Source organism: Diabrotica virgifera, chromosome 3, assembly GCF_917563875.1.
Source record: "Diabrotica virgifera virgifera chromosome 3, PGI_DIABVI_V3a".
NCBI classification, from domain to species: Eukaryota; Metazoa; Arthropoda; class Insecta; order Coleoptera; family Chrysomelidae; genus Diabrotica; species Diabrotica virgifera.
This window is the reverse complement of record NC_065445.1, coordinates 180,927-206,110: the sequence shown is the minus strand read 5'-3', so window position 1 is coordinate 206,110 and position 25,184 is coordinate 180,927. Positions and strand designations below refer to the sequence as shown.

General features: G+C 31.8%; 2 protein-coding genes across 6 annotated transcripts in view; one reads left to right on the top strand and one right to left on the bottom strand.

Annotated features, from left to right (window-relative positions):
- Positions 1 to 25,184, bottom strand: part of LOC114324407 (inactivation-no-after-potential D protein) — a 74,484-nt gene that overhangs the window by 17,269 nt on the left and 32,031 nt on the right. For 2 of the 3 annotated variants that reach the window (XM_050647757.1, XM_050647758.1), the window contains exons 2-3: positions 2,835 to 2,983; positions 1,967 to 2,071 (exon numbers count right to left, since the gene is read on the bottom strand). In XM_050647757.1, coding sequence (XP_050503714.1) covers positions 1,967 to 2,071; positions 2,835 to 2,978 — 249 coding nt within the window. In that variant the 5' untranslated portion in view covers positions 2,979 to 2,983. Of the gene's footprint in view, positions 1 to 1,966; positions 2,072 to 2,834; positions 2,984 to 4,652; positions 4,750 to 25,184 lie in introns of those variants that run through there. The other variant, XM_028272241.2, reaches the window with a different exon arrangement.
- LOC114324406 (uncharacterized) overlaps positions 1 to 25,184 on the top strand; it is a 75,181-nt gene that overhangs the window by 21,522 nt on the left and 28,475 nt on the right. Inside the window, exons 1-5 of one of the 3 annotated variants that reach the window (XM_028272239.2) lie at positions 9,275 to 9,425; positions 15,586 to 15,715; positions 21,285 to 21,635; positions 23,485 to 23,766; positions 24,258 to 24,533. In XM_028272239.2, coding sequence (XP_028128040.1) covers positions 15,640 to 15,715; positions 21,285 to 21,635; positions 23,485 to 23,766; positions 24,258 to 24,533 — 985 coding nt within the window. In that variant the 5' untranslated portion in view covers positions 9,275 to 9,425; positions 15,586 to 15,639. Of the gene's footprint in view, positions 1 to 9,274; positions 9,426 to 15,585; positions 15,716 to 21,284; positions 21,636 to 23,484; positions 23,767 to 24,257; positions 24,534 to 25,184 lie in introns of those variants that run through there. The other 2 variants (XM_050647755.1, XM_050647756.1) reach the window with 2 other exon arrangements.

Below are 25,184 nucleotides of genomic sequence, written 5' to 3'. Positions count from 1 at the left end.
GAAAAAATCGACTTTTTTAGAGGGTTTTTTGAGAATAGCTCGAAAAATATGCATTTAATCAAAAAAACTGTAGATATCAAATTTGTACCTTTTAGTAACATAAACCAAATTGCTTTTCTGTAATATCTTTAAGACTAATACAAACCGAGATACGGCATGTTAAAAGTTAGCTTTTTTCGTCAAATGCATAATTTGAAATATTCAAAGTAAAATAACGGAAAAACTTTGCATTTTCCAAGGAAAACTTAAATAATCTTTTTTTTAAGTATACAGTTAGACCTCTCAAAAAATAATAATAAAAAGTTTCTAGCCTGAAAATTAGGCGACTTATGATCAAAAAAATTTGGTACCTGCTTTTCTCTATGAAAAAATCAGTGAAAACAATCCCCTAACTACCCTCCTAATTAAAAATTGGTCTTCACCTTTCTGTAATTCCTTTTATATTTGTATTATCAATATACCCAAGATTTTTGACCTATTTAAAAGGCCTAATTTTAGAAAAATTAGAGTTTAAAGAAAAATAATGTTTTTGGAATTTCCCATTTTTCACCTTTTACTTCAAAATATCTCCGAAAATACTGGAGATCTGAAAAAAATTATAGACTACTAAATTGTAGCTTTTTTAATAACTAAAATTCCATTGTGCATATATTTTCATTACAGTGAACAGTTAGCGAGATATAGCTGTTTAAAACCTCTATTTACGAGCAAACACCCCCTTATTCGAGCCCTTTAAACCCACCCTAATTAAAAACTAAGAGATCTTACGAAATTTAGTTTACACAGACTTACAACTCTTCAAAAATCCTATAAAGTCATTTTTGAATAAACTTTTTATCGCCAAAAATGAAGGAGCTATGTTTATAAAACGAATTTTTTTTTCGAAAAATTCGGATAGTCCGCTTATGGATAATATTCAATGTATGTATAATACCACAGAACCGGTTCGTATACTGGAAGATGACTAAAAAACTATTTGTATTTGTATTTGTACATATTTGTAAATTCGTATTTTTCTGTAAATAAATGTTTTTGTAATTCTTTAATTCTACTTTTTTCTGTATAGATCTATTAAAATATCTACTTATAAAAACTGTAATGTTATTAAGGGTGGTTTTTCAGGGTAAAAATATTATGATATTATATCCTAAAGTATAAAACAATCATTATTTAACCAATCAAAACCAAATTTTACCCATATTAAAGTTTACAATGTTTTTATATAATTTTTGACAATAAGGGGTAGTTTACACCCCTAAAAATAATCAACGCCCTTAAGCATGATATAGAATATGAAGTACAGGGTGAGATGATCCTAGTCCCAAATTTTTATGTAAATCGATGCAAGCCGAAATTATTCTTTTAGGATAAGTAAATTTTTTTATATAGCTCCAACAAGGGTGGTTTTAAGGGTTGAAATATTATGATATTATATCTTAAAGCATAAAACAATCATTATGTAACTAATAAGAACCAAATGTTGACAATATTAAAGTTTAAAATTTATAATTTATTTTATAATTTTTTACAATTAAGGGTAGTTTTCACCCTTAAAAAACTAAAAGCGTACAACGGCTCAATATAGAAAATGAACTAGAGGGTGAAATGAGCCTAATCCCAAATTTTTGTACAAATCGATGCTGGACGAAAAAATTGCGAGGTTTTGCCATTTTTTCAGCTTCATTTCCTCGACTACAAGGGTGGAGGCAAAAAATAAAGGAGGCCAAGGCTCAATTTGGGCTGTAGTGCCGTAGAAGAAGAATGCATATTATAAGTTATTATTTATGTCTTGTATGTAGTTTGGGTCTATCTTTTTTATGTATTTTGGTAGGTGTTTCATTGGAATTTCCCCCCTAATGCAAATTTACCCTCCCAAGGCAAATGTCTATATCCGCCATTGCCGACAATGATTCTGTCAAAATATTCCAAAGCTGAGTGAACGAGTAGTATATAGAGCTTAACTTACTTTAAATTTTCCCGTTTTTTCTGCGCAGCTGTTTGATAAAACGGCTTTTATAAATATGCCCAAAATATCTTCAGAGTATATACCGTACGATGTTTCTAATTTAACCTGTAATAAAATAGATTATTTCATTTATGTAGATGATTTTACAGAAAAGTAAAATTAAGGACTGTAAATTATACAAAAAGACACATAATAAAAAAAAGAAGAAAATCTAATTAATCTAGGCGTCAGCTAGGTTATCGTGGCCTTTTTAATTTTTATGGGTCCACCCAAAGTTCTTTTAAAGTATTTTTGCTACCTGATTACTAATTTCGAGGGTGGATTTCGATCCGAGTGGTCAAACAATGTAAGACAAAGTAGTTTAACAAATTTTGTTTGGAAGTCTATAAATTAAGCTGTAAGATGAGACTTTGTAAAGGTCATTTGCATGCGTCAAAGCCGAGTTACCATTGAAAAAGCTTCGAAATATTCTTATTTTGCAACCATTTTGCACTAATTTTACATATCTCGAGTTAGAATTATTGGATTAAAGTTTGGTAAAAGCCGTTTTGTTTGTTTTTTATTAAGGAACAAATTTTATTTGAAAAAATTTTGTTTCTCCTAGTTTTCGAGCTAGAGCCTTACAAACAATGTATAAACAATTAAATTATTTATAACAATTGTTTAACCACTCGGATCGAAATCCACCCTCAAAATTTGCAATCAGCTGCCAAAATACATAAAAAAAAATTGGGTGGACTCGACACAACTGAAAAGGCCACGGTGATCTAGCTGGCACCTAGCTAGACTATGATGAGTTTCCTAAAACTCATTATTTTCAAAACCTATGTTATCTCAGACCACCTTCTCCTACTACCTAGATATTTACCTTTCCTTCTACTGCAGTAATGCCCAAGTTTTCTTTACATTTCCTGTACAATTGTACAGTTTGTATAGTACCCCAATGATTTTGTAATTTTTTTCGTAGTTTATTAACATCGGAGTTATAGCTGGTTTGCCGAATCACCGCCATTTTGTCTGAAAGAAATGAATACTGAATTATAATAGAATATTGTAATTACATATATATTGCATATTTTTAGTATGATAATTGATCCAAAAGATGGAAAAACCCATACATCCAAAGTGAAAGTTATCCTCCAACACCAAATTGTTCTATATGGTCCACATAATGTTCAGAGTCACACCATTTTCAGCGTCGGGTTTGGGAGGGGGGGGGGGGAAGGGGAGAAATCGGCAAATTCGTAGTTTTTTACGTTTTTCGTCAGTATTTCTAAAAGTATGCGGTTTAGCATGAACAACCTTCTATAAAAAAATGTTCTACATTAAATTTGAAATAAAAAAGGCCCTATGCATAATTCTTCTAAAATGAACGGTTCCAAAGTTATAGGAACGGAGATAGTATATTATAATTGGTCCAAAAAAAGGCCTAACCCAGACATCCAATAAAAGTTTTCCTCCAACACCAAATTGTTCTATATTGTCCACATATTGTTCAGTAAAAAGTTACACCATTTTGTGCGTCCGGTTTGGGAGGGAGATGGGGGAGAAGTCGGTAAATTAGTAGTTTTTTTAACGTTTTTCGTCAATATTTCTAAAACTATGCTTTAGCGTAAACAATGGTCTATACAAAAATATTCTACAAACAATTTAAAACAAAAAAGGTCCGACACATAATTGTTATAAAATCAACGGTTCCAGAGTTACGGAAGGTGAAAAGTGGAGGTTTTGGATACTTTTTATATTTTTGGGGCAATTGATGATGATTTTGGGTGGTGAGGTTGACGTTTCTTCAAGGGCTTATCACTAACATACCATCGGCCACTGAAATAGCAAATTTTATTTACAAAACACAATCCTGTTAAAGAAAATTTCTTTCATCAGTAATAATATAAAATTGCCCAAAAAATATAAAAATTATCGAAAACCTCCACTTTTCGCCCTCCGTAACTCTGGAACCGTTGATTTTATAACAATCATAAACCTTTTTTGTTCTAAATTTTATGTAGAACAGTTTTGTATAGAACATTGTTTACGCTAAAGCATAGTTTTTGAAATATTCACGAAAAACGTAAAAATACTACTAATTTACCGACTTCTTGTTAACATTATCAACGTATAACTTTTTGTTAACATTATCAATAAAGTTGGGTGCGCAAGTATTTTCCTACCTTGACAGTCCAAAATAACTTTTTATTATTTTAAGGTTACAAATACGTACCTACCTACTAAAACACATGTAAAAATTTGTTAGCCTATATGGAGTATTTAAAGAAGAGTTTAGAGTTTATTAGAGTTTTTATTTATAATAAGGTAAATTGTCTTTAAAAGTCTCTCTTTAAGAAACCTTTTTAGATTTGCTATAAAACTGCGTGTACTTAGTGTCTTTTAGAATGGTTTTAAAAGTACCTCCACGGCAGCTTTAAAAACAGCTGCTTAAGAAAACAAAGTTTTAAGAAAGTTTTCATTTTTGGTTCTATTGACCTCCTTCAGTGTGGGCCCTTTTATGCTCAAAGTAAGTTTATTGCAACCTTACTTAGTTTTATTCTACAGTTTTAAAGCATCCTTAAAATACTTACTAAACCCGTTAGGTGCTACTTGGGTTGTCAGACATAGTCGTGAGAGATTGGAGAAAAAAGCAAGGGATCGAAAAAATGGAGAGAATAAAGTTTTAAAATTTACTTACAGGTGGTAGGCTATGACGGAGAAACGAAAATATTTCACTAAGTTATTTTGCGTGTCGTTGCCATTATCCAATATTGGTTAGTTAGGTAAGAGTATACTGATATATTATGTACTTTTAATTTAATTAGTTAGAAATACGATATTCTTAATCTTATTACTTATTTGGTCGAAAAGTTCCTTGAAAACTTAAAGCAGGTATGTTAGTCTAGGGAAATAAAATGTTTCTCGTGCCACTGACTCGTTTAGACAAATGAAATTGAGTTGTATTATGGACCTTAATAACAAGAATCTATTATGTTTAATGCAGTCGATTTTTTGTACTTACTTTTAACAAATTAAGGTCAAAACCCGGTAAATTTTCGCTTTTTTATTTTATTTGTTTATCCCAAATTAAATTTTTTTTGCAACAACATAGGTCCGAAAATATTAGTTACAGTAATTCTACGGGTAGCATATAGCATATGATATGAAAGAAATAGTTAAGGGAGCCAATGGACTTTTTGCTAACGGAAAAAATCAAACAAGATGGAACTTCTCGTAATTTCATTAAGAAATGTTTAATAATCAACATATCATAAAGTTCTACTCCAAAAGTGGATGCTTCACTTTTTATTAAACAAATGAACTGCAAAATTGGTTGTTTTTTAAATACACAATACATACCTACAAAAATATAAATTTTAGAAAAAAACCGACTTGACAGTTGAATAATTCAGAAAATTTTACAAAAAAAAACCTTATACAGGGTGAGTCACCACTAACGGGACGGAAGATTACAGCGAAATGGTAAAATATTTGTAAAAAATTTTAAATGAATAGTTTGTAAGTTGATAAAAGCTACATTCTAAAATTATTTTGAAATATACAGGGTGTCCCAATAAATGGCGACGTATCAAAGTTATATTTTTTCTTATGGAACACCCTGTATTTTATTGCATTTTTTAATTGTCCGCAAAAAATAAGGTATAGTTTCATAAGGCTTCCCTATACCTATGTACAGAGTGTTCGGAGTTATGTTGACTTTTCTTAAAATTTAAAGTTTTAATAGAAGGCTAATTCTCAAGTTATTTAAGAAATTATAAAATAATTATTTTTAAATTTAAATAGTTGGATACTGGTCGAATGTATTCCATTATTGATTATTACGCATTTATTTAGAGTGTTCAAAATTTACACTTTCATTATTGGATTATTCAATATGTCATATTATCCTTATTTTAAATGGAACACCATGTATATTAATAAATAATTATACTAAAGAGATTTACCTCTTTCGAATGGTGTATGGATGTCCTATACCTAGGTCTCATAGTTTTTGCGTAATTTGCAATTATTTAAATTCTTAATCGGTAAATCGATTTTAAAACAAAAGATGTAGTTAATTAATGTCATTGTATGACATTGTCATTTTATTACAGTACGGTCTGTGGTAGGGGAGCCCAAGCGGGGATTTTTGCAGTTACTCGAGCGCGTCAGGTTATCATATGGGTGAAACCTGGTACCCTGCAGATGTACCTCTACCATATATTGGCTCTTAACACAGGGGAGTTCGTTAAGGGGGGCCCGAAAAAAAAATCCAGCCTTAAAAAAAATCGAAATTGTCAGATTAAGATAAGGTAAGTTAAGTACATGCAAAAGAGTGTATATTTCAAAAATCTGACGATTTGAGCCGGTCGTAAGGAAACGGGTGAGTACCAAAGTTTCAGAAGAAAAAAGCGAATATTTCGCGAAATAAATGACAGATCGAAAAACTAAAAAATATGTGCTCAATATTTTTTAAAAATCTATCGAATGATACTAAACAGGACTTCCCACGGAAAGGGGTGGGGGGGGGGGTAAATTTAATATTTTAATTACGAATCCCGCGATATTTCGCGAAATGAACATCAGATCGAAAAACTGTAAAATACACTTATTCAATATTTTTGAAAAATCTATCGAATGGCACCAAACACGACCTCCATGGAGGTGGGGTGGGTGGTTACTATAAAATGTTAAATAGGAGCCCTTATTTTTTATTGCAGATTTGGATTGCTTACGTAAAAATAAGTATCTTTTATTCGAAACATTTTTTCGAATTATGGATAGACGGCGTTATAATCGGAAAAAACGGTTGTTGAAAATGGAAAATTAAATTAAAAAATGGCAAGCGCCCACTAAAATGGAAAACTTTACTTAACTCTTTACTCTTCACAACCCAATAGGTCCCCAAAGCGCTCGAGTGACTGCACATTTAGCATACTTTGCTCCCCTACCACTGGTAATTATCAAAAATATAGACATTCGTGTATGATATTCAAATTTAATTGTTCCTAAAAATGAACAATCACGCTATCTCCGAAAGCCACCTAGGTCACCAAGATCCAGGATTGACAAAGATGGATTTTTTAAACGGTTTTTTTTAATATTGTATTTATGCTACACTTCCTACTACTCCAGATGATATGCAATTCAGAATTTCGAAGGCTTTTGCGTCTATAACACCCTCTATGTTAAATTATATGTAAGCAAATCATTTAAAGATAAAATCGCTTGTTGTATTGCACAAGAAAGTAAACATTTTTAACATTTATTGCATAACTGATAATTTTTTACTTACAGTAATTTATGGTTCATTTTGTATTATTTATGTATTTGTTTTATAAAATTCTTTGTTTCGTTATGTATTTAATTATTTTCAATAATGAACAAATTTATTTTACAAATCAGCAACTAAAAGTATACCTTCATTTTTATTTACAACTACACTCGTTTATACCAACTATGCCAAGATAATGTGTTTAAACATCGAGAGTGACTCTAAAACAAATATTTAATCGATTTACCGTTTAAGAAAATTGTAAATTACGCAAAAACTATGACTCATAGTTATAGAACACCCTATACCATTCGAAAGAGGAACCTTTGTTTAGTATGATAATTTATTAATATACGGTGTTCTATTTAAATTAAGCACCATATGACACATTGAATAATCCAATAATGAAACTGTAAATTTTGAGCACCCTGTAAATAAATGGGTAATAATCAATCATGGAATACATTAATTATAAGATAATTACCAGACCGTACTGTCATGAAATGACAATGCAATACAATGACATTAATTAACTACATCTTTTGTTTTAAAATGGATTTACTGATTAAGAATTAAAGAATTGTAAATTACGCAAAAACTATGAGACCTATATATAGGACATCCATATACCAATCGAAAGAGGTAAATTTGTTTAGTATAATTATTTACTAATATACATGGTGTTCCATTTAAAATAAGCATCATATGACACATTGAATGATACAATAATGAAACTGTAAATTGTGAACACCCTGTAAATAAATGTGTAATAATCAATCATGGAATACATTCAACCAATATTCAACTATTTAGATGTAAAAGCAATTTTTTTATAATTTCTTAAATAACTTCAGAATAAGCCTTTTTTTTAAACTCTACATTTTAAGAAAAGTCAACATATCTCAGAACACTCTGTACATAGGTATATGGAAGCCTTATGAAACTATACCTTATTTTTTACGGACAATTAAAAATGCAATAAAATATAGGGTGTTCCATAAGAAAAAATATAACTTTGATACGCCGCCATTTATTGGGACACCCTGTATATTTCAAAATAATCTTAAAATGTAGCTTTGATCAACTTACACACTATTAATTTAAAAAAAATTCAAATCTTTTACCATTTCGCTGTAATCTTCCGTCCCGTTAGTGGTGACTCACCCTGTATAAAGATTTTTCTAAAGTTACAATCTACATCTTCTACAAACTTGAAATGAAAGAAGAACATTAAAGCTATCTTAAAGTTGTAATAAAAAGAAAAAAAGTGATAGGCATAAGTACGGTGTGGGCTGAAAATGAGACTTACATGAATTTTGTTTAAACATGATTTAAAAATGTGTAACAAACAATTTTACCTATAAATCTCTAAAATTTGCAAAACTTACTTTACATAATAAAAGATTACGTTATTACCGAGGGCCAAAAGTCCCGTAGAATAAATAAAAAGTTTCTTTTGAATGAAAGTTTTGCAAATTAAAAATCGCACTAAATTTTCTTTTTTATTTTTACCCCTGTAACTTATTTAACTAAACATTATAAAAGTTTTCAGGGACTTTCGGCGCTCAGTAATAATGCATTCTTTCATGCTGCGTTTAAATTTTTCAAAAATATTCATTAGTTTTTTCAGGATTCGAAAAAAATGAATACATTTAAAACACAATGAACATTTTGACAGGCGACATTTTGCGCCTATGCCCTTAAACAATGGCCCAAAGTTTCGTAAAAATGACAAAATTGGTAAAATTGTGTATCAATCGACGCAAAGTTACACGAAGAGTTCAAAAATCGACTTCCAGTTCTACTTTTGATTACTTTGGGTGAAAACCTAGGACTTACGAAGTCCAATTAGGTACTTGTTTTGAGAACGATTTCCGAAGTGGAAATCGAAACGTCAAATATACTGAATTTTAAAGTAAAATTGTGGCTTTAAACTAGTAAATTGAATAAACGCATATATTGAATTTTATTTAGTCGACTATCCTATCGGTTACACAGTTATAAATTCTTATATGACAAACAATGACCATTTAATGGCCCCAACCATTTGGTACTTTCCCGGATACTAAACAAAAGCATATCCGGTTTACACTATTATCAAGGCCTTTCATTACACATATTCATACCAATACACAGCGAACTTTCAGCGGTAGTTAATGTATATACATGAGAGTGATTATAATATTGGAATAAACCGTAAGTTTCAATTTAACATATTTACAGAATAATGACCCTTTTGGCAAAAAAATATTTTTTTTCTATACTAGGTGTTTTTTTGGGAAAGTAACATAATACGTTAACTGTAAAAAGGGGTCACTCAGGGGATCCCAAAAACCTCATACTTAATGAGTCTCACTTGATCAATAACAAAGATACTGGGTGTTTTATCTATTTTGTCAAATTCTTATTTGGCTCATAACTTTTTAACCACACTGTATATTTTCTTTATATTTGACGCTCGAATATTCTTCAAGGTGTCCAATCGAGTAATTTATTTGTAATTAAAAGAAATCCAGGCCCGGATTAAAAAATATTGACAAAATATTCCGACTCAAAAACAACACCCTAAGTGTCCCCTTTTTTTCAGTTAAATAAAAAAATCAAAAATCAAAAAAATATATTCTATAGGCAATTCTGACTAAAGTTGCGAAGGAATTATGGGTGTAAAATCAATTTCGAGTCCGCGAAAATTCGCAAAAGGGACATCCAGTCAATGACCTTTTTCCCGCATATTTTTCTGAGTGTGCACCGACTGGCAGTAAAATTGGGCTATAATATGTTCTAATTACCCTCAATTTCAAAGTTTGTGCCCTGACCCTGTGCCGTTTTATCCTGGAGGGATGCTAACCCTTCTCGGGGCTAATTTTTTTTATTAAAAATAACACTGCGGATAAAATATTTTAACCAATTTTAAGCAACTTCGGTCTTTTACATTTTTTTCTGAAGATTACCTAATACTTTTCCACTTCTTTCCAAATGAAAATGTCAACTTAAAAAAATACTTTTTTCAAACAGTTTTTTGTGGATTACTCAAAAAAACATTATCAGAAATTTAGCTTAAAAAAAAACAAAAAGAGTGGCGCACTGTAGGTGATCATTTGTACCGTAGTTAGGGCAAAAACCAGCCTGTTCTCTTGGCTGATACAGTCAAATTTTGTTTCCAATCGATCGGTTATTATTCTGGTGTACAGTTTGTATAAATGACTGAGTAGAGAAATTGGCCTGTAATTCTCTAGGTTCATGTTGTCACCCTTTTTATGCAGAAGAATTGTATTGGAGTTATTTCAAGCTATAGGAATTTTTTGACTATACAATCAGAGAGTGAAGAGGTGTCGTATTTTTTTCAGAAGAGAAATTCCGCCAAGTTTTATAGCTTCCGTATGCCAAGTTTTATAGCTTCCGTATTTATTCCATCCTCTCTTGGAGCCTTGTTGTTTTTCATTTTTTAAGTGCATAATTACATATTCAGAATTTGAATACTTAGTAGTAACCATACCGAACACGGGAAAAGAAGGAAAAGAGATAGACAAAAAATTAATGAAGAGTAGGAGAGCGATTGGGTCACTAAATTCAATACTAAAAAAAAGTGTGCCAAGAAGAGCTAAACTGCGAGAATACAGACGGCAGAGAATATTTGGGAGAAGACTAGCCCAAAGAGTTAGATGGCTTTGTCATATTATACGAAGGCCAGACAACCGAAATGTTACCATCAGATCAACTTCTAGATCTAGATAGACCATACTATAATAGTGTACATTAATAAAGTGAATTGTAAAGGGGTAACTAACAATAATTTTGAATTAAGATTCTAATTAGGAAGCGACTTTCTCGTTTTCGTTTATAAATAAAATACTACCTAACATATTTTTATCATAACTCCATCAGGATTGGTGCTAGAGACTTTAAAAAAAATGAGATTTTTTCAAGCACTACAAAAAAGGTATTCCGCAAAAAATGCATTGGTTTATTAATATTCCACGTTGAAACTTTCAATTTTTTATTGTTAGAAGTTAACACTTTCACGTGCAAATAAGTCGAAAAGTATTGACTTTGAGAAAAAAATGTGTAGGATGAAAGTTACTTAAATAATTATTGATAATATATTCATTCCTGGTGTTATTTTTTATAAAAAAAAATACATACTCTCGGTAGTCCCCAGAGTCAAAGAACCCTACGGCACAGAGCCAACTTTGAAATTGAGAGTAAAGTAGAACCCATAGCCAAATTTTTGGGGCAAATCGGTACAGGCTTAGAAAATTATGCGGGAAAATGGTCATTGACTGGATTGACCTTGACCATTGACTTTTTTTTAATTTCGGCGAACTCGTAATTGCTCTGGGCAAATTAGCAAAATACAAGGAAACGTTATTACCAGCAATTTTATTTCTGGAATCGAATCTTATGGTTCTATATAATATAATAGGTATGCAAAGTCCGCAAATAGTGTGCTATTTCTTTTTATAAAGAAAATGGCGCTCCGAAATCGTGTTCTTTTTCAATTATTGCTCTATAACTCCAAAGATTTTAACTTTACATTAAAAATACGTACATAATAATTCACTGCAATTATTCAAGAGAAAATAGTTTCGAGATTGCTCTCGAGCCTATTTTGTCTAAAATGGACACTTTGCTTTAAGGTAACTGTCCACTTGAGATAAAATCTCGAGATTAGTCTCAAGGTGTTGTCCATTTAAGATCACTTGCGGTCTCGAGATCGGCATGGGAGACTCACTGGTGCCTTTAGTCTCCAGGAAATGAAAAAAATTGTATAACATCCTTTGTATTTCGTGTCCATTATAATTATTAAAATTTGTTGAAAACTTATCATACAAACTCATTTTTTTCGCGGTTCCTGTATAACTTGTGAATAACATTTCATTCGTAAAGAGAAATTCATTGCAAAATTTTCTCATGTCATGGCAAAACGTCACGCACTCATTTTTGAGCAAGTCAGTATTTACTTTTTCACTAAACACCAACCTGAGACTAGTCTCAGCTCTTCTGGCATAGACAGAAGACTGGAGGTTAGATCTTGAGATCATAAAAAAGCGTGTCCACTTGTGACAAGCGCAGCAGTGTCGACGACAAGTCACAGCTTGTTTCGTAGAGTTCTCTCAGACCTTAAGGCTGTATGACACTATGCATTTTCTTGAATCATTTCTAATATCGTTTCTGATATCGTTTCTTGTATACATTTTCTTGTATCATTTCTTATACGTACATTTGTGCCCTGTATGACACTATGCAAGTTCTTGTATCGAAAATTGTATGAAATTCGGCACGTGATTGGTCGAAATTTTGTTTGTCACCCTGCGTCACGTTACATTGGTATGGTAGTTAGTGATGTTGAAAAAGTAACTATTCGTTACAAAGTACTCGTTACTTACGAATACCGAAAGTAACGATTACTATACAGAGAGGCAAATCGTTACTTTGATTACTCTGATTACTTCGTACCAATCGTATCAGAGCTAGTAACGAACCTACTTTGATTACTTTGATTACTCTGATTACTTCGTACTTCGTGAAGGTGGTTATTATATCGGAATACCTATACAAAATACCTACCTACTGAGAAATACGATTCTCGATATGATTACCGGTACTCAAATACAAAAAGTGATCATAGTAATCAAACCATTTTTATCCCTTAAATAGATCGGTGAAGGTCGTTGTTATACCGGAATACCTATACAAAATACCTACCTACTGAGAAATACGATTCTCGATATGATTACCGGTACTCCAATACAAAAGTAATCTAAGTAACAAATACTCTAAATGATTACTTTATACAAAATACCTACCTACTGAGAAATACGATTTTCGATATGATTACCGGTACTCAAATACAAAAGTAACAAAAGTAATCATAGTAATCAAAGTAACGAATACTGTAAATGATTACTTTATACAAAAGTAACGATTTGTAACGAATACTCGAAAATAACTATAATCAACATCACTAATGGTAGTACTGCGTCTACAGCTGATTTTAAGGATTTTATAAAATTTATAAACTTTTAAAAACACAAATTTAACATTTTAATGTTAACCAGAATTTTTACGTTGACTGTTGATTATTTGTTTTTTATTTTGTTTTGATATTTGTGCTAAAATATTTGCATCCGAATTATCTTCAGTTTGATCCAAATTAGGAACTATCGTATTTTCCTCTATTAAAAAATTATGCAACACGAAACCCAAAGTTATACATAGTTTGAACTTTACTAGGAGCTAAATATATGGTTATTAGTAGAACATTAGTCCATACCAAACGGTATATTAAGTATCAATAAAAGATTTATAAATAATACCTACAAAAACACAAATAAATTCATCAAGACATAAATCATATGATCTCATTTTCAGCCGCCATTATGACATTTAGATATTTTACCAGCAGGTTTTACGTTTTTGCTCTTTGCGCAGAAATTGGCGCAGTTCTTGTACAAGAATCTGTGCCTCACTCAAATTCTTGTATCATTTCTGATATCGTTTCTTGTATCTGTGTATGACACTATGCATTTTTTTGACATATCAGAAACGATATCAGAAACGATACAAGAAAATGTATAGTGTCATACAGCCTTTAGACCCATGTCCATTTGTGAGTGCAGTCTCGAGATTGCTCTCGAGACTATTTTGTCTCAAATGGACACTTAGCTTTAGTTTAAAATTCCTTTGGAATTTTACTCAGAATTACCTATTGATTATTTTTTTTCATACAACTATACACCTTTCTCCAAGAAATTAACGCACCACTTTAAAAATTGGTCATTTTTAATGTCTCGAATTTCCTAAACCTGTTGTCCAATTTAAGTGATTTTTTAATATGTTATAGCCTTATTCTTTAACAATATCGCTGTAATAATATTGTTGTTAGACAAGTAAATTTTCATTGTATACTGGGTGTACCAATCAAACTGAAATTTTTTCTCAAAGTTCGCGTCATACTGTGGAATAATCTAGCATTTATAAAATACTGAACTTAAAACCCAACTATACGCTGTGAGCTCGTACGTAGAGGGGATATTTACAAATTCGCGAACGCCAGTAGTGACAAGTTTGTAAACGTTTACCGGAAATTTGACATAAATGTCAAAGTGATTAATTTAAAATTAAAATTAAAAACATTAATTATAAACAATATTAGTTGGTCAAAGCTGTGGTATATATTTTTACCTTAAATATACTTACGTTTTAAATACTGAATTTAAGTTTTTTTAATATTCCGTAATATCTAATTATAAATAATCTATTATAATCTTAGCGCCATCTACACGATTATTGTCAAAGTATCCGAAGTAAGAAATTGATATTTTATCAATAGAACGTCAAAATGATTAGAAAAATCTTAAAAAAATCGATTACAATTTAATTACTTTTTTGCGTTGTAAATATTAAGCGATAACAATTAAATAATAAATTTAAAAATTACCAGTAAAAGTTTAATTAGTAACCGCTAGGAGCGACACCAGCGAAGCTCACAGCGTATAGCCTCATGTTTTCTTAACATTCTGTTTTTTTTATTCATTCACTTATGTTGGATAATAAAAATGTTAGGTACTTACTTTAACAACTAGCCTTGATTTTCATCAATACAGGGTGTTTTTAAATAAGTATGGCAAACTTTAAGTGGTAATTCTGCATGAAAAAATAATGACAGTTTGTTTTATAAACGTATCTACACAATTGCTTCGTTTCCGATATAGGGGATGTTAAAATCTTTCTGACAAACTGATGATTTATTTATTGCTCTAAAACCGGTTGAGATATGCAAATCAAATTTGGTGGGTCTTAAGAGGTAGTTAATATGCGTTTTTTTACATACAATTAAGAATTTAATGTTCACCATTGGCTCACATACGGGTAATATGACCCTTATCAACACCTCCTATCTCAGAAACAAAGCATTTGCGGACCTACGTTTATAAAGCAAACTGTCATTATTTTTTCATGCTGAATTATCCCCTAAAAGTTTGCCTTACTTATTTAAGAACACCCTGTATTGACGAAAAATAAGGCTAGTTGATAAAGTACTTAACTTTTTTATTATCCAACATAAGCGAATGAATCAAAAAACAGAAGGTTAAGAAAATATGAGGCGAAAGTTGGGTTTTAATTTTACTATTTTATAAATGCTAGAATATTCCACAGGGTAATGTGAACGTTGAGAAAAAATCACTGTTTAGTTGGTACACCCGGTATACCATGACAATTTACCGGTCTATCGACAATATTATTACAGCGGTATTGTTAAAGAATAAGGCTAGGACAGGTTTAGGAAATTCGTGACGTCAAAAATGACCCATTTTTAAGGTGGTGATATACATATTCATATTTGTTTTTTCAGAAATCAAATTATGTCCGGATAGGATAAAATTAAAAAAACTTCGAAAAGTTCAAAATGAATAGGTACCCTATAATTAGAAGCATGGTGCAAGCTATCACTGTTCTTACGGTTTTAAAAATGATGACAAAAGGTAAATAGGTATAAAAAGTTATAAAACAACAATAATAAAAGTAATAGTAATATTAGTGTAATATTAGTGGAAAATAGACATGTTTGTTTTATTATGAGGTGAAATTATATAGGATTGTCCACTCAAATGAGTACTCCCTAATATTCTGCAATATTCATTTAATTTGGTGAAAATATATTCCATCTTCATCTTTGGCGCATCATGGACATCTCATTTTTAAAGGAATTGTTTTGAATTTTTTTTGTCAAAACTTGAACTTTTAATCTTTCAAATGGTGTGTTTTTTTAAATCTTGTAACGCTTATAATGTCTACAGAAATTTTAAAAATAGAAACACAGAATAAATGTCAAGAGATTATAAATCTACCAATAACAGAGGCTAAAGAAGAATGGACTGAAGTGAAAAGAAATAAACAAAGAAGAAAAAAGATAAATAGACCCCAAATTGTTGGTACTAGCACCGAGGGAGCTGCTGCCGGAATATAGGGTGTCCCTAAATTCACCGACTTGCATGTACCTATACAGAGTTGACCCAGCTACCGATGTGGCTACGATAGAAAAATTACTAAAATCGCACTTCCCAGAGGTTTTATGTGAATCTATAACATCCAAACATCCAACCGTTTATGCATCCTTCAAAGTAAGAATATATCAAGAGAATTTTAAGAAAGCCATGGACCCATCGATCTGGCCTAAAAATGCATGTGTTAATAGTTTTTTATACCTTCGGAACAATTACAAACTCCAATCCCAGAGGTAATGTTTAACCCTGAGTTGATGCTACTTAATGTCCAAAGTATTAGTGTTGAAAAAGCTTGTGAAATTTCTTTAGATATTAATAACTTTAAGGATATAAACGTAATTTGTTTAACAGAATTATGGGAGACAATTGATTCTGTAGACTACGTTTATCTTGAAGGTTATAATCTAGTAAGTAACTACACCCGTGACAACTTCTGCAGAGGTGGAGGCATAGGAATATGGGTTAGAAATGGTATAAAATCAAACAAAATCGATGTTCACGAGTTTTGTGTTAATAAACATTCAGAATTTTGTTGCATTTCATATAAAGACAGATTAAATAACATAGTTATAATATTAAACTGTTATAGGTCCCCCTCTGGCAATATTAATACTTTTTTAGAAAATCTTGAGTCGGTTTTAAATTTCGTTTTTAAATCTAATACCTATATTATTGTATGCGGTGATTTTAATATTGATACAAGATATTTAAATTATGATGTTATCAAACTACAAAATGTCCTTTCTTCTTTTAATGTAAATTTTAATCTCGTAAAATGGCCCACTAGGGTCACGGATACCAGCATTACGACGATTGATAACGTCTTTGTTAATTTTTCAAACTCTTCTGTTACTTGTGTAAACGACAATACTGTGTCCGACCATCGAACTGTACTTATTGAGTTTGATTTTGGGGCGGGTGAGTCGAGTGTTCTCTATCAAAAAAGAAATTTTAATGACATTACTATAAATAAATTTATAAATGACATCTCAAGTGAGGACTGGAATCAAATATATGGTATCCTAGAAACAAATATTGCTTTTAATACCTTTTTTAATATTTTTATGTATCATTTTAACATTAATTTTCCTATTATAAATAAAAAGTCCAAATTAAATAGTAATAAATGGGTTAATAATGAGGTGAGACAATCAAGTTGCCAATTAAAAAATTTGCATGCATTATCTAGGGCATTTCCAGAGTTGCGTGATTATTATAGACATAAAAAAAGAGAGCATCAAAAGCTTCTAAATTTAACCAAAAAATGCCATTACCAAAATATAATAAGCACCTCAGATAATCCTTCTAAAAGTGCTTGGAAAATTATATCTGATTTTTCAAAAGGTAAAAAAAATGAGAGTAACATAACACTTTCAAACGGGGATAACCTAATTACAGATTCATTAGAAATAGCCAATAAATTTAATCTATTTTTTAAAAATGCTCCATTGGATGCAATTGGGACAATTCCAAACAAACCTGATAATACATATCCTTGTAACAACACTGTTTTGGATGTCCACTTTCTTCTACATCCGTACACTACAATAGAATTAAACAAATTATTAAACCAAAAACTAAAAAACAAAAAATCTCAGGGCTTTGATGAAATCCCTGTGTTTTTAATAAAAAAGGTTGTTTCGTGTATAATATCGCCATTAACATATTTAGTTAATTTATCATTTTCAAATGGCAATTTTCCAGATTGTATAAAAACGGGAAAGGTGTTACCAATTCATAAAAAAGGTGACCCAAAACAAGTAAATAATTACCGCCCAATAACAATTTCTTCGGTATTTTCAAAAATTTTTGAGTACAGTTATTTACAAAGACTTAACTCATTTTTACAGACGAATAAAGTGATTGTTAGTAACCAACATGGTTTCCAGTCCAAAAAATCTACCCATACAGCAATGCATTCCTTTTATGATACTCTCGCATCTTTAATAGATACTGGAGAGAGTCCTGTTGGGATATTTTGTGATCTTAGCAAGGCTTTCGACTGTGTCAATCACGAAATTTTATTTTATAAATTAAAAAATATCGGCATTCAAGGACGTGCGTTAAATTGGTTAACATCATATTTAACTGCACGTCGTCAATACGTCAGTTTAACAGAAAAAGGAAAATTATCAAATGCGACGCATAAATCCAACTATCTCGATATTGACATAGGTGTACCGCAAGGCTCAATTTTAGGACCTGTTCTCTTTCTTATTTATGTAAACGATGTTCTCTCGGTTAACTCGGATGGACATTTCACGATATTTGCAGACGACATAAATGTAATAGTCAATGGACCTGATACTTCTTTGAAGTCCAAATGTAACAGCTTACTGTCAGATCTTTACAACTGGTTCAGTAATAATTATTTATTGTTGAACACCCAAAAAACTCTTTTCATGCAGTTTTATAATAGGCAACGATGTATTAACCCAATTAACTTAAATATAAATAATAATGATATTGAACTTGTTTCATCATTAAAGTTCTTAGGACTTCATTTAGATGAATGTCTTAATTGGAGGAAACATTGTGATACGCTGACCGCAAAGTTAAACTCAGTAACTTTTTTGTTTCGAAATTTAAAACAAGTGTTAACGGAGAAACAATTAATAATGCTTTATTGTGCCCAAGCCGAATCTCGTTTGAGATACGGGATTTGTTTTTGGGGATCAAGTTGCCATATCAATGAAGTCTTTTTTGCACAAAAAAGAATAATACGGACTATTGCTGGTATCCCTCATAAAACAAGTTGTAGGCAGTACTTTCAAAATTTCAAAATATTGCCATTGGCCTGTATTTATATTCTGGAGACTTGTATATATATATATTTAATAACCTCGAAAATTTTAAAACCAATGGGCAAATACATAACATGAATACTAGATATAAAGATACCTTGCGTGCCCCAAGGTGTAGGGGAAATATATATTGCAGGTCCCCGGATATAATGGGACAAAGACTCTATAATAGATTACCAGCGCATATAAAATCGTGTAGGAGCCTGACAAGCTTTAAACTAAATTTAAAGGAATTTCTGATGACACACACTTTTTATACGGTTGAAGAATTTCTTCAATTTTAAATGTATTTTCATTGTTAGTTTGTGTAGTGAAATTGTTTAATTGTTTGTTATATTTACTTAATGTATTACTTTTGACTAATTCTATACAGACTCTGTCTGTCTAAAAGAAAATAAAGTATTTATTTATTTATAAGCAAAGATTCGATGAATTTTTGAAAAAAATGGCTAACTCGTGTTTCAAAGGTCATCGAAAATTATATATTTTTTAAATTCGTGTAAATAGGCCAACATATCGAATAAAAAAATTCCTAGATGTTAATGAGTTATTTTAAATGTTTATAAGCTTAAAGCATATAAAAGCTTTCTGAGATAAACAATTTCAATTTTTCAATAACTATTCAGTGAAACTTTCTTAAAATTTTTATAGCTGAATATTTGTGATATTGTCCTCCTTCTCACGTGAAAGTTACATACTTGCGCATTAGAAAAGTTATTAATAATTTTCAAAAATCGACTTTTGAAGCTATTTTTTTAATATTTAACTAAGCAACAAATTAACAAAAATAACTTTACTAATTATCATAGGATTTTCTGTATTTTTTCAGTAAAATTGTGTCACTTCCATATTATTATAATTTATCGGTATTCATCTTTTCATTTAAAATGATATTCATTTAAAATCAAATAGCGATCGTACATTGTTTATATATTGTTTTAAAGTAAAAAAAAATTCTTACATATTTCTATCACCAAATATATCACAGACGGTTTTTAGGTGCCTGTTTCAAAGAGTGTCGCGAAAAAGGCTTTCCTTGTTTGTGACGTGTTCTGTCCACGATATTTTCGGAATCCTTCTGTACACCTACAGCTCGAATGATTCTAGTTTTTTCATTGTTGCGGTATTCAAGGTCCAAGCTTCCATTCCATAAAACAAAGTCGAGAAAACGTAGCACCTAGTCAACCTAACTCTTTGCTCCAACTTCAAATCTCTTAATCAGAGCACTTTTCTCATTATGTTAAAATTTGCTCTAGCCTTTTCTATTCTGATTTTGAGTTCCTGGAAGTAATCATCTGCGGAGTTGATCTTTGTTCCAAGATATGCATATTGGTCGACTCGTTTGACATTAGATCCGTTTATGAAGATATTATCGTTATTTCTTTCAGTTTTTGATATTCTCATAAACTTTGTCTTTTTGACGTTCATTGGTAGACCGTATTCTTATCCAAACTCCGCTATTATTCGGGTCATACCAGCCTCTGAAGATCCCTAATATTTTCGGCTAAGATGACAGTGTCATCCGCATATCTACTGTTGGTAATGGGAACTCCATTTACCTTTATTCCAGCTGTTTCACCCTAAAGAGCTTTTTCAAGATATCTTCCGAGTGGGCATTAAAAAGAATTGGTGACAACACGCATCCCTATCTCACCCCACGTCTGATTTCAATTTCCTCTGAGAGCTGATCGTTAACACGTACTTTTGCTCGTTGCCTATAGTATAAATTCCCTGCAATCCTGAGGCCATTGTAGCATATCTTCTTTGATTTCATGACATGCATTAATTGTTCATGTCGTACTTTGTCGAATGCTTTATTATAGTCAAAAACATGCATATATATATATATATATTTATATATATATCTTGATTGACGTCTAGGCACCTTTGTATTAGTATGTTAAGTGAAAAAAGAGCTTCACGAGTTCTTAGGTCTTTCCGAAACCCAAACTGCTTATCATTAATGTCTATGTCCAGTTTGTGATATACTCGGTTATGGATGACTTTTAGTAGCAACTTTAACACGTGGGACATCAAGCTAATGATGCGGTAGTCGCCGCATTTTCTTGCGTTTTTCTTTTTAGGGAGACAAATAAAGTGAAATAAAATTAGTGGATACGTGCTTTTAAAACGTGTTTTTCAGTTCTTCGCTCGATGTAAATTAGTAAATCTCTCGAAATAATCGACCTTCGCGCTTCTTTTAACACACCCTGGATAATAGTCATGATTTGTTTATTTTATAGCACAAACATCATGTGGATCGGGATCTTTAAACGGCAAATTGTTATATGAAAGACTACCAAACATTCAACTTCAAGGTTTTGATGATGACATTGTTAGAGACACTTCTCCGCCTTTTATGGTCCTCGAAAAGTGTCAGGATTTATGTTTACGAGATAGAACACCAAATAATATAGTTCGAACTTGCACATCATTTGACTTTCAACCAGGTAGCCGAATTGCTGTTTACACCGGTGGTACAGATTACGAGGAAAGCACGTGTTATCTTACTTCCGAATCAGCGAGACCTGAAGGTATAGGAATTTTAATGATGGTGCCAAATAGCGTTCATTTTACTGAAGTTTGCATAACGTGTAAGTATATCGTTATAGTGACCTAAATGGTCAATGATCAATAGTAGGGTAATGAACATATCCTATCGACGAAACAAATATACTACTACTACTATTATTATTATCGGTTTACAGCGTTCTCCGACGCTTTCCGACTTCTAACCGCTATTCTTATCTGTTTAGCCACAGACCTAGAGGGATTTCTCTTTCCTCTAATTCTTTTTCAATTCCCTCTCTCCAGTTTCTTCTTGGCCTTCCTCTTTTCCTTCTCCCTTGTGGTGTCCACGCGTCAAAATATGTTTAGGGATCTTGTCATTTGGCATTCTTTGTACATGGCTGTACCACATGAGTTGTTTTGTTTTTATGTCATCAATTATTGTATGTGTAACTTCCATCATTTCTCGTATTTTCTCATTTGGTATCCGATCTCTTCTTGATTTGCCTGCTGCTCTTCTCCAGAAGTCCATTTCTGTTACTAGTAACATTTTTCTCTGTTCTTTGTTTCAGTGGCCAACCTTCACTGCCATAAGTGATTATACTTTTAAGTATAGTATTGTATATGGGCTGTTTGTTCGCTTTAGATATATAGTTTGGTCCCATAGAATGTCGTTCATCTTGGATATGGCTTTTCTACCCTGTAAGTTTCTGTCTTTTATAGCAGCATCGAGTGTTCCATCTTGATTTATCTTCATGCCCTGGTACTTGTATTCATCACAGTGTCTAATTTCTATCCCCATCGTCTAATGTAATGAATTGCTTTGTCCCTAAAATACACATATGGCTTCAGTTTTCTTAATGTTGACTTCGAGACCCCAATTGTTATATTCTTCTATTAGCTTCCGTGTCATGTAACTCAAGTCGTCATGATCCTGAGCAATCAGAATTTGGTCATCAGCGAAACGTAAAGTGTATAGTGTTGTCTTGTCATTGAGAAGGATTCCCATATTCTCATGCCATTACGTTTTCTTTTCCACAGCTTGAGTGCTTGTTCCAGCCAGACGAATTTTGAAAAGGGTAGGCGAAATACAGCAACCCTGCTTCAATCCTTTCGTGACCTTAAATCCCTCAGACATCCTTGATTCAGTTTTAATTTTTGCAGTTCTTCCATTATACAGACTTTGGAATGCTTTGATAAGTCCATGTTTAATGTTGGTTTGCTGTAGGGTTGACCATTTGTAAGTCTTAGTAGGTACACCAGGTGAACTTCTTTAGTGACGGCTAAACAAATATAACTTTGAATTAATGGTGCCACTATAATAGTATACGCAATATACAGTCTACCGTCGCGTTTCTGTTATAGCTTGCGGTCTACCTGTGAGGCTATTATGTGTACACCATAGTATTTTCTCAGAAGAGTTTCCACAAAATAATGAAACGCAGCAAACCGTTTGTAGGCAAAATGTTTATTGCTAAGTGGTCATGTAATATACAATAAACTTACTTTTTTTAAGATAGAATCATTGACTGCCTTTCTCTCTTAAAATTATGGTGGATGAATTTTTTCTTTATCCCTTTAATTTTTTTTTCTTTAGGCTGTATCATTTTGTAAATAAATAAGTTACATATAAAATTTGTTTTGTAAATATTTGAAGTGCATTTTATTGTAAATTATTAGTCACATTTCATTTTATATTACTTATATTCCTCCAAATGTTTATTACTTGTGAATAATTTTTTTCTACAAGAGTTTTCTTACATATTATTTTGCGCAAATCCTTCAGTAATTACACCGCACACTATAATAAAGCTATATGCACCGAGAGACCACATCCTCGGGGTAGACCGCATACTATGGTAGCACCGAATCAATTTAATTTAATATCAATTTAATTTGAACTGTGTTACTAATAAAATTTTGTTACATTTCTAGCGAGTAGACCTGAAAGAGAATGCCCAAATAGAAGATATGTGTTTGAACGACATCCTCGCAAAAAACTAAAACTACCTGCTCCTGATACTAAAGAGATCATAGTGTCAAATAGAACGGAGTGTGAAAATAAATGTTTAAATGAATTTAGCTTCGTTTGCCGGTCCGCAACTTTTGATTCCACTGCACGAACTTGCAGTCTCAGTAGATACACTCGAAGAACTCATCCCGAATTACTAGTGGACGATGCAGCTTCCGATTATCTAGAAAATACCTGCTTAAGTGGTAAGTTAAATATATAAGTAATCATATCGTCGCCTTTGTACTACAAATTGATAACTCCAAAATTGGCGTTTTTGAGATTAACTATTTCACGACTTTTCCCCCACCTCCCCCAAACCCGACTCTCAAAATGGTGTAACTTTTTACTGAATAATATGTGGACCATATGGAAACAATTTGGTGTTGAAGAATAACTTTTACTTTGTATGTCTGGGTTTGGGCCTAGTTATACCATGCTATTATTTTTTCATGTAGTACTACCCCCTCAAGTTTGTCGCATTTATTTACTGTAGGTATAATATATCTATTATGTTCTTTGCAAGTAGCTAAAATTTGAAACCACATGAGTTTTTATTAAACTACTTCAAATTGATTTTTTCCAACGACAAAATGTTGGTAGATAGGTACTATAAAAGTAAACAATTAGTACCTAGGTACATATTTAAAAAATTCCAATAAAATCTTCTAATATCTGTATTTTTTATAAATTTTAGCCGAAAGGAGGTGTGACGGATTAGCAGTTTTCATTAAAGAGGAGAACAAGAGGCTTGGAGGTCCATTTGAAGTAGATATGTTTACAAATATAACTTTGGATGATTGCCAAACCTTATGCATTAAAGCTGAAAAATATTTGTGTCGATCAATCGAATATGACGAAATGACTAGACAATGCACGCTTTCAGAAGAAGACTCAATATCCCAAAAAGATGATATTGGGGTAGCTAATAGCGAGTCTCATAATTTTTATGATTTTGCTTGTTTAGACAGCCGTAAGTATAAACTAAGTTTAAGTTTATTACGGTATCAGATTTATTATAATTATTTTCCTCCATTCCCCCTGTCCGCAATAGTAAGTAGAGCTCTTATAGTAGTTCCATTTTATCTTCTCCCATGCATCACGATTCATTTTCAAACAAATTAAGTCAAAACATAAAGTGAAACATACGTCGATGTGTATACACATTGTGTATACTGTATACTATATAAGGTTTGTTCCAACACGACCGAGAACCGTCACGAAACGGTAATGCTCCTGCGCAGTAAACAAAATCCGTTCGTCATCGGATCGTCCTTCCCACTGTTCCAACAAAAATTGTGATCTTTCGGTGACAGTTTCGTGATGATCATTTCAGTAATCGGGCAAATGCATAATGTGCTGGTTGGACTGACTTACGCACTAGGACTTAATTCTTTAAAGTTTTTTAGCCTTTGATCGACTAAAAGCACACAAGCTGTCACCAATAAAAATGAGAAATATATGATTACCGTCATGGGACGATAACTGGGCGATACAATTACGAACATGCGCACAACAAACGGTACAAGTAGTTTCGTGACGGTTTCTGGACCGTCCAAAAGTTCATGTTGGAACAAACCTATAGTATACACATCGACATATGTTTCACTTTATGTTTTGATTT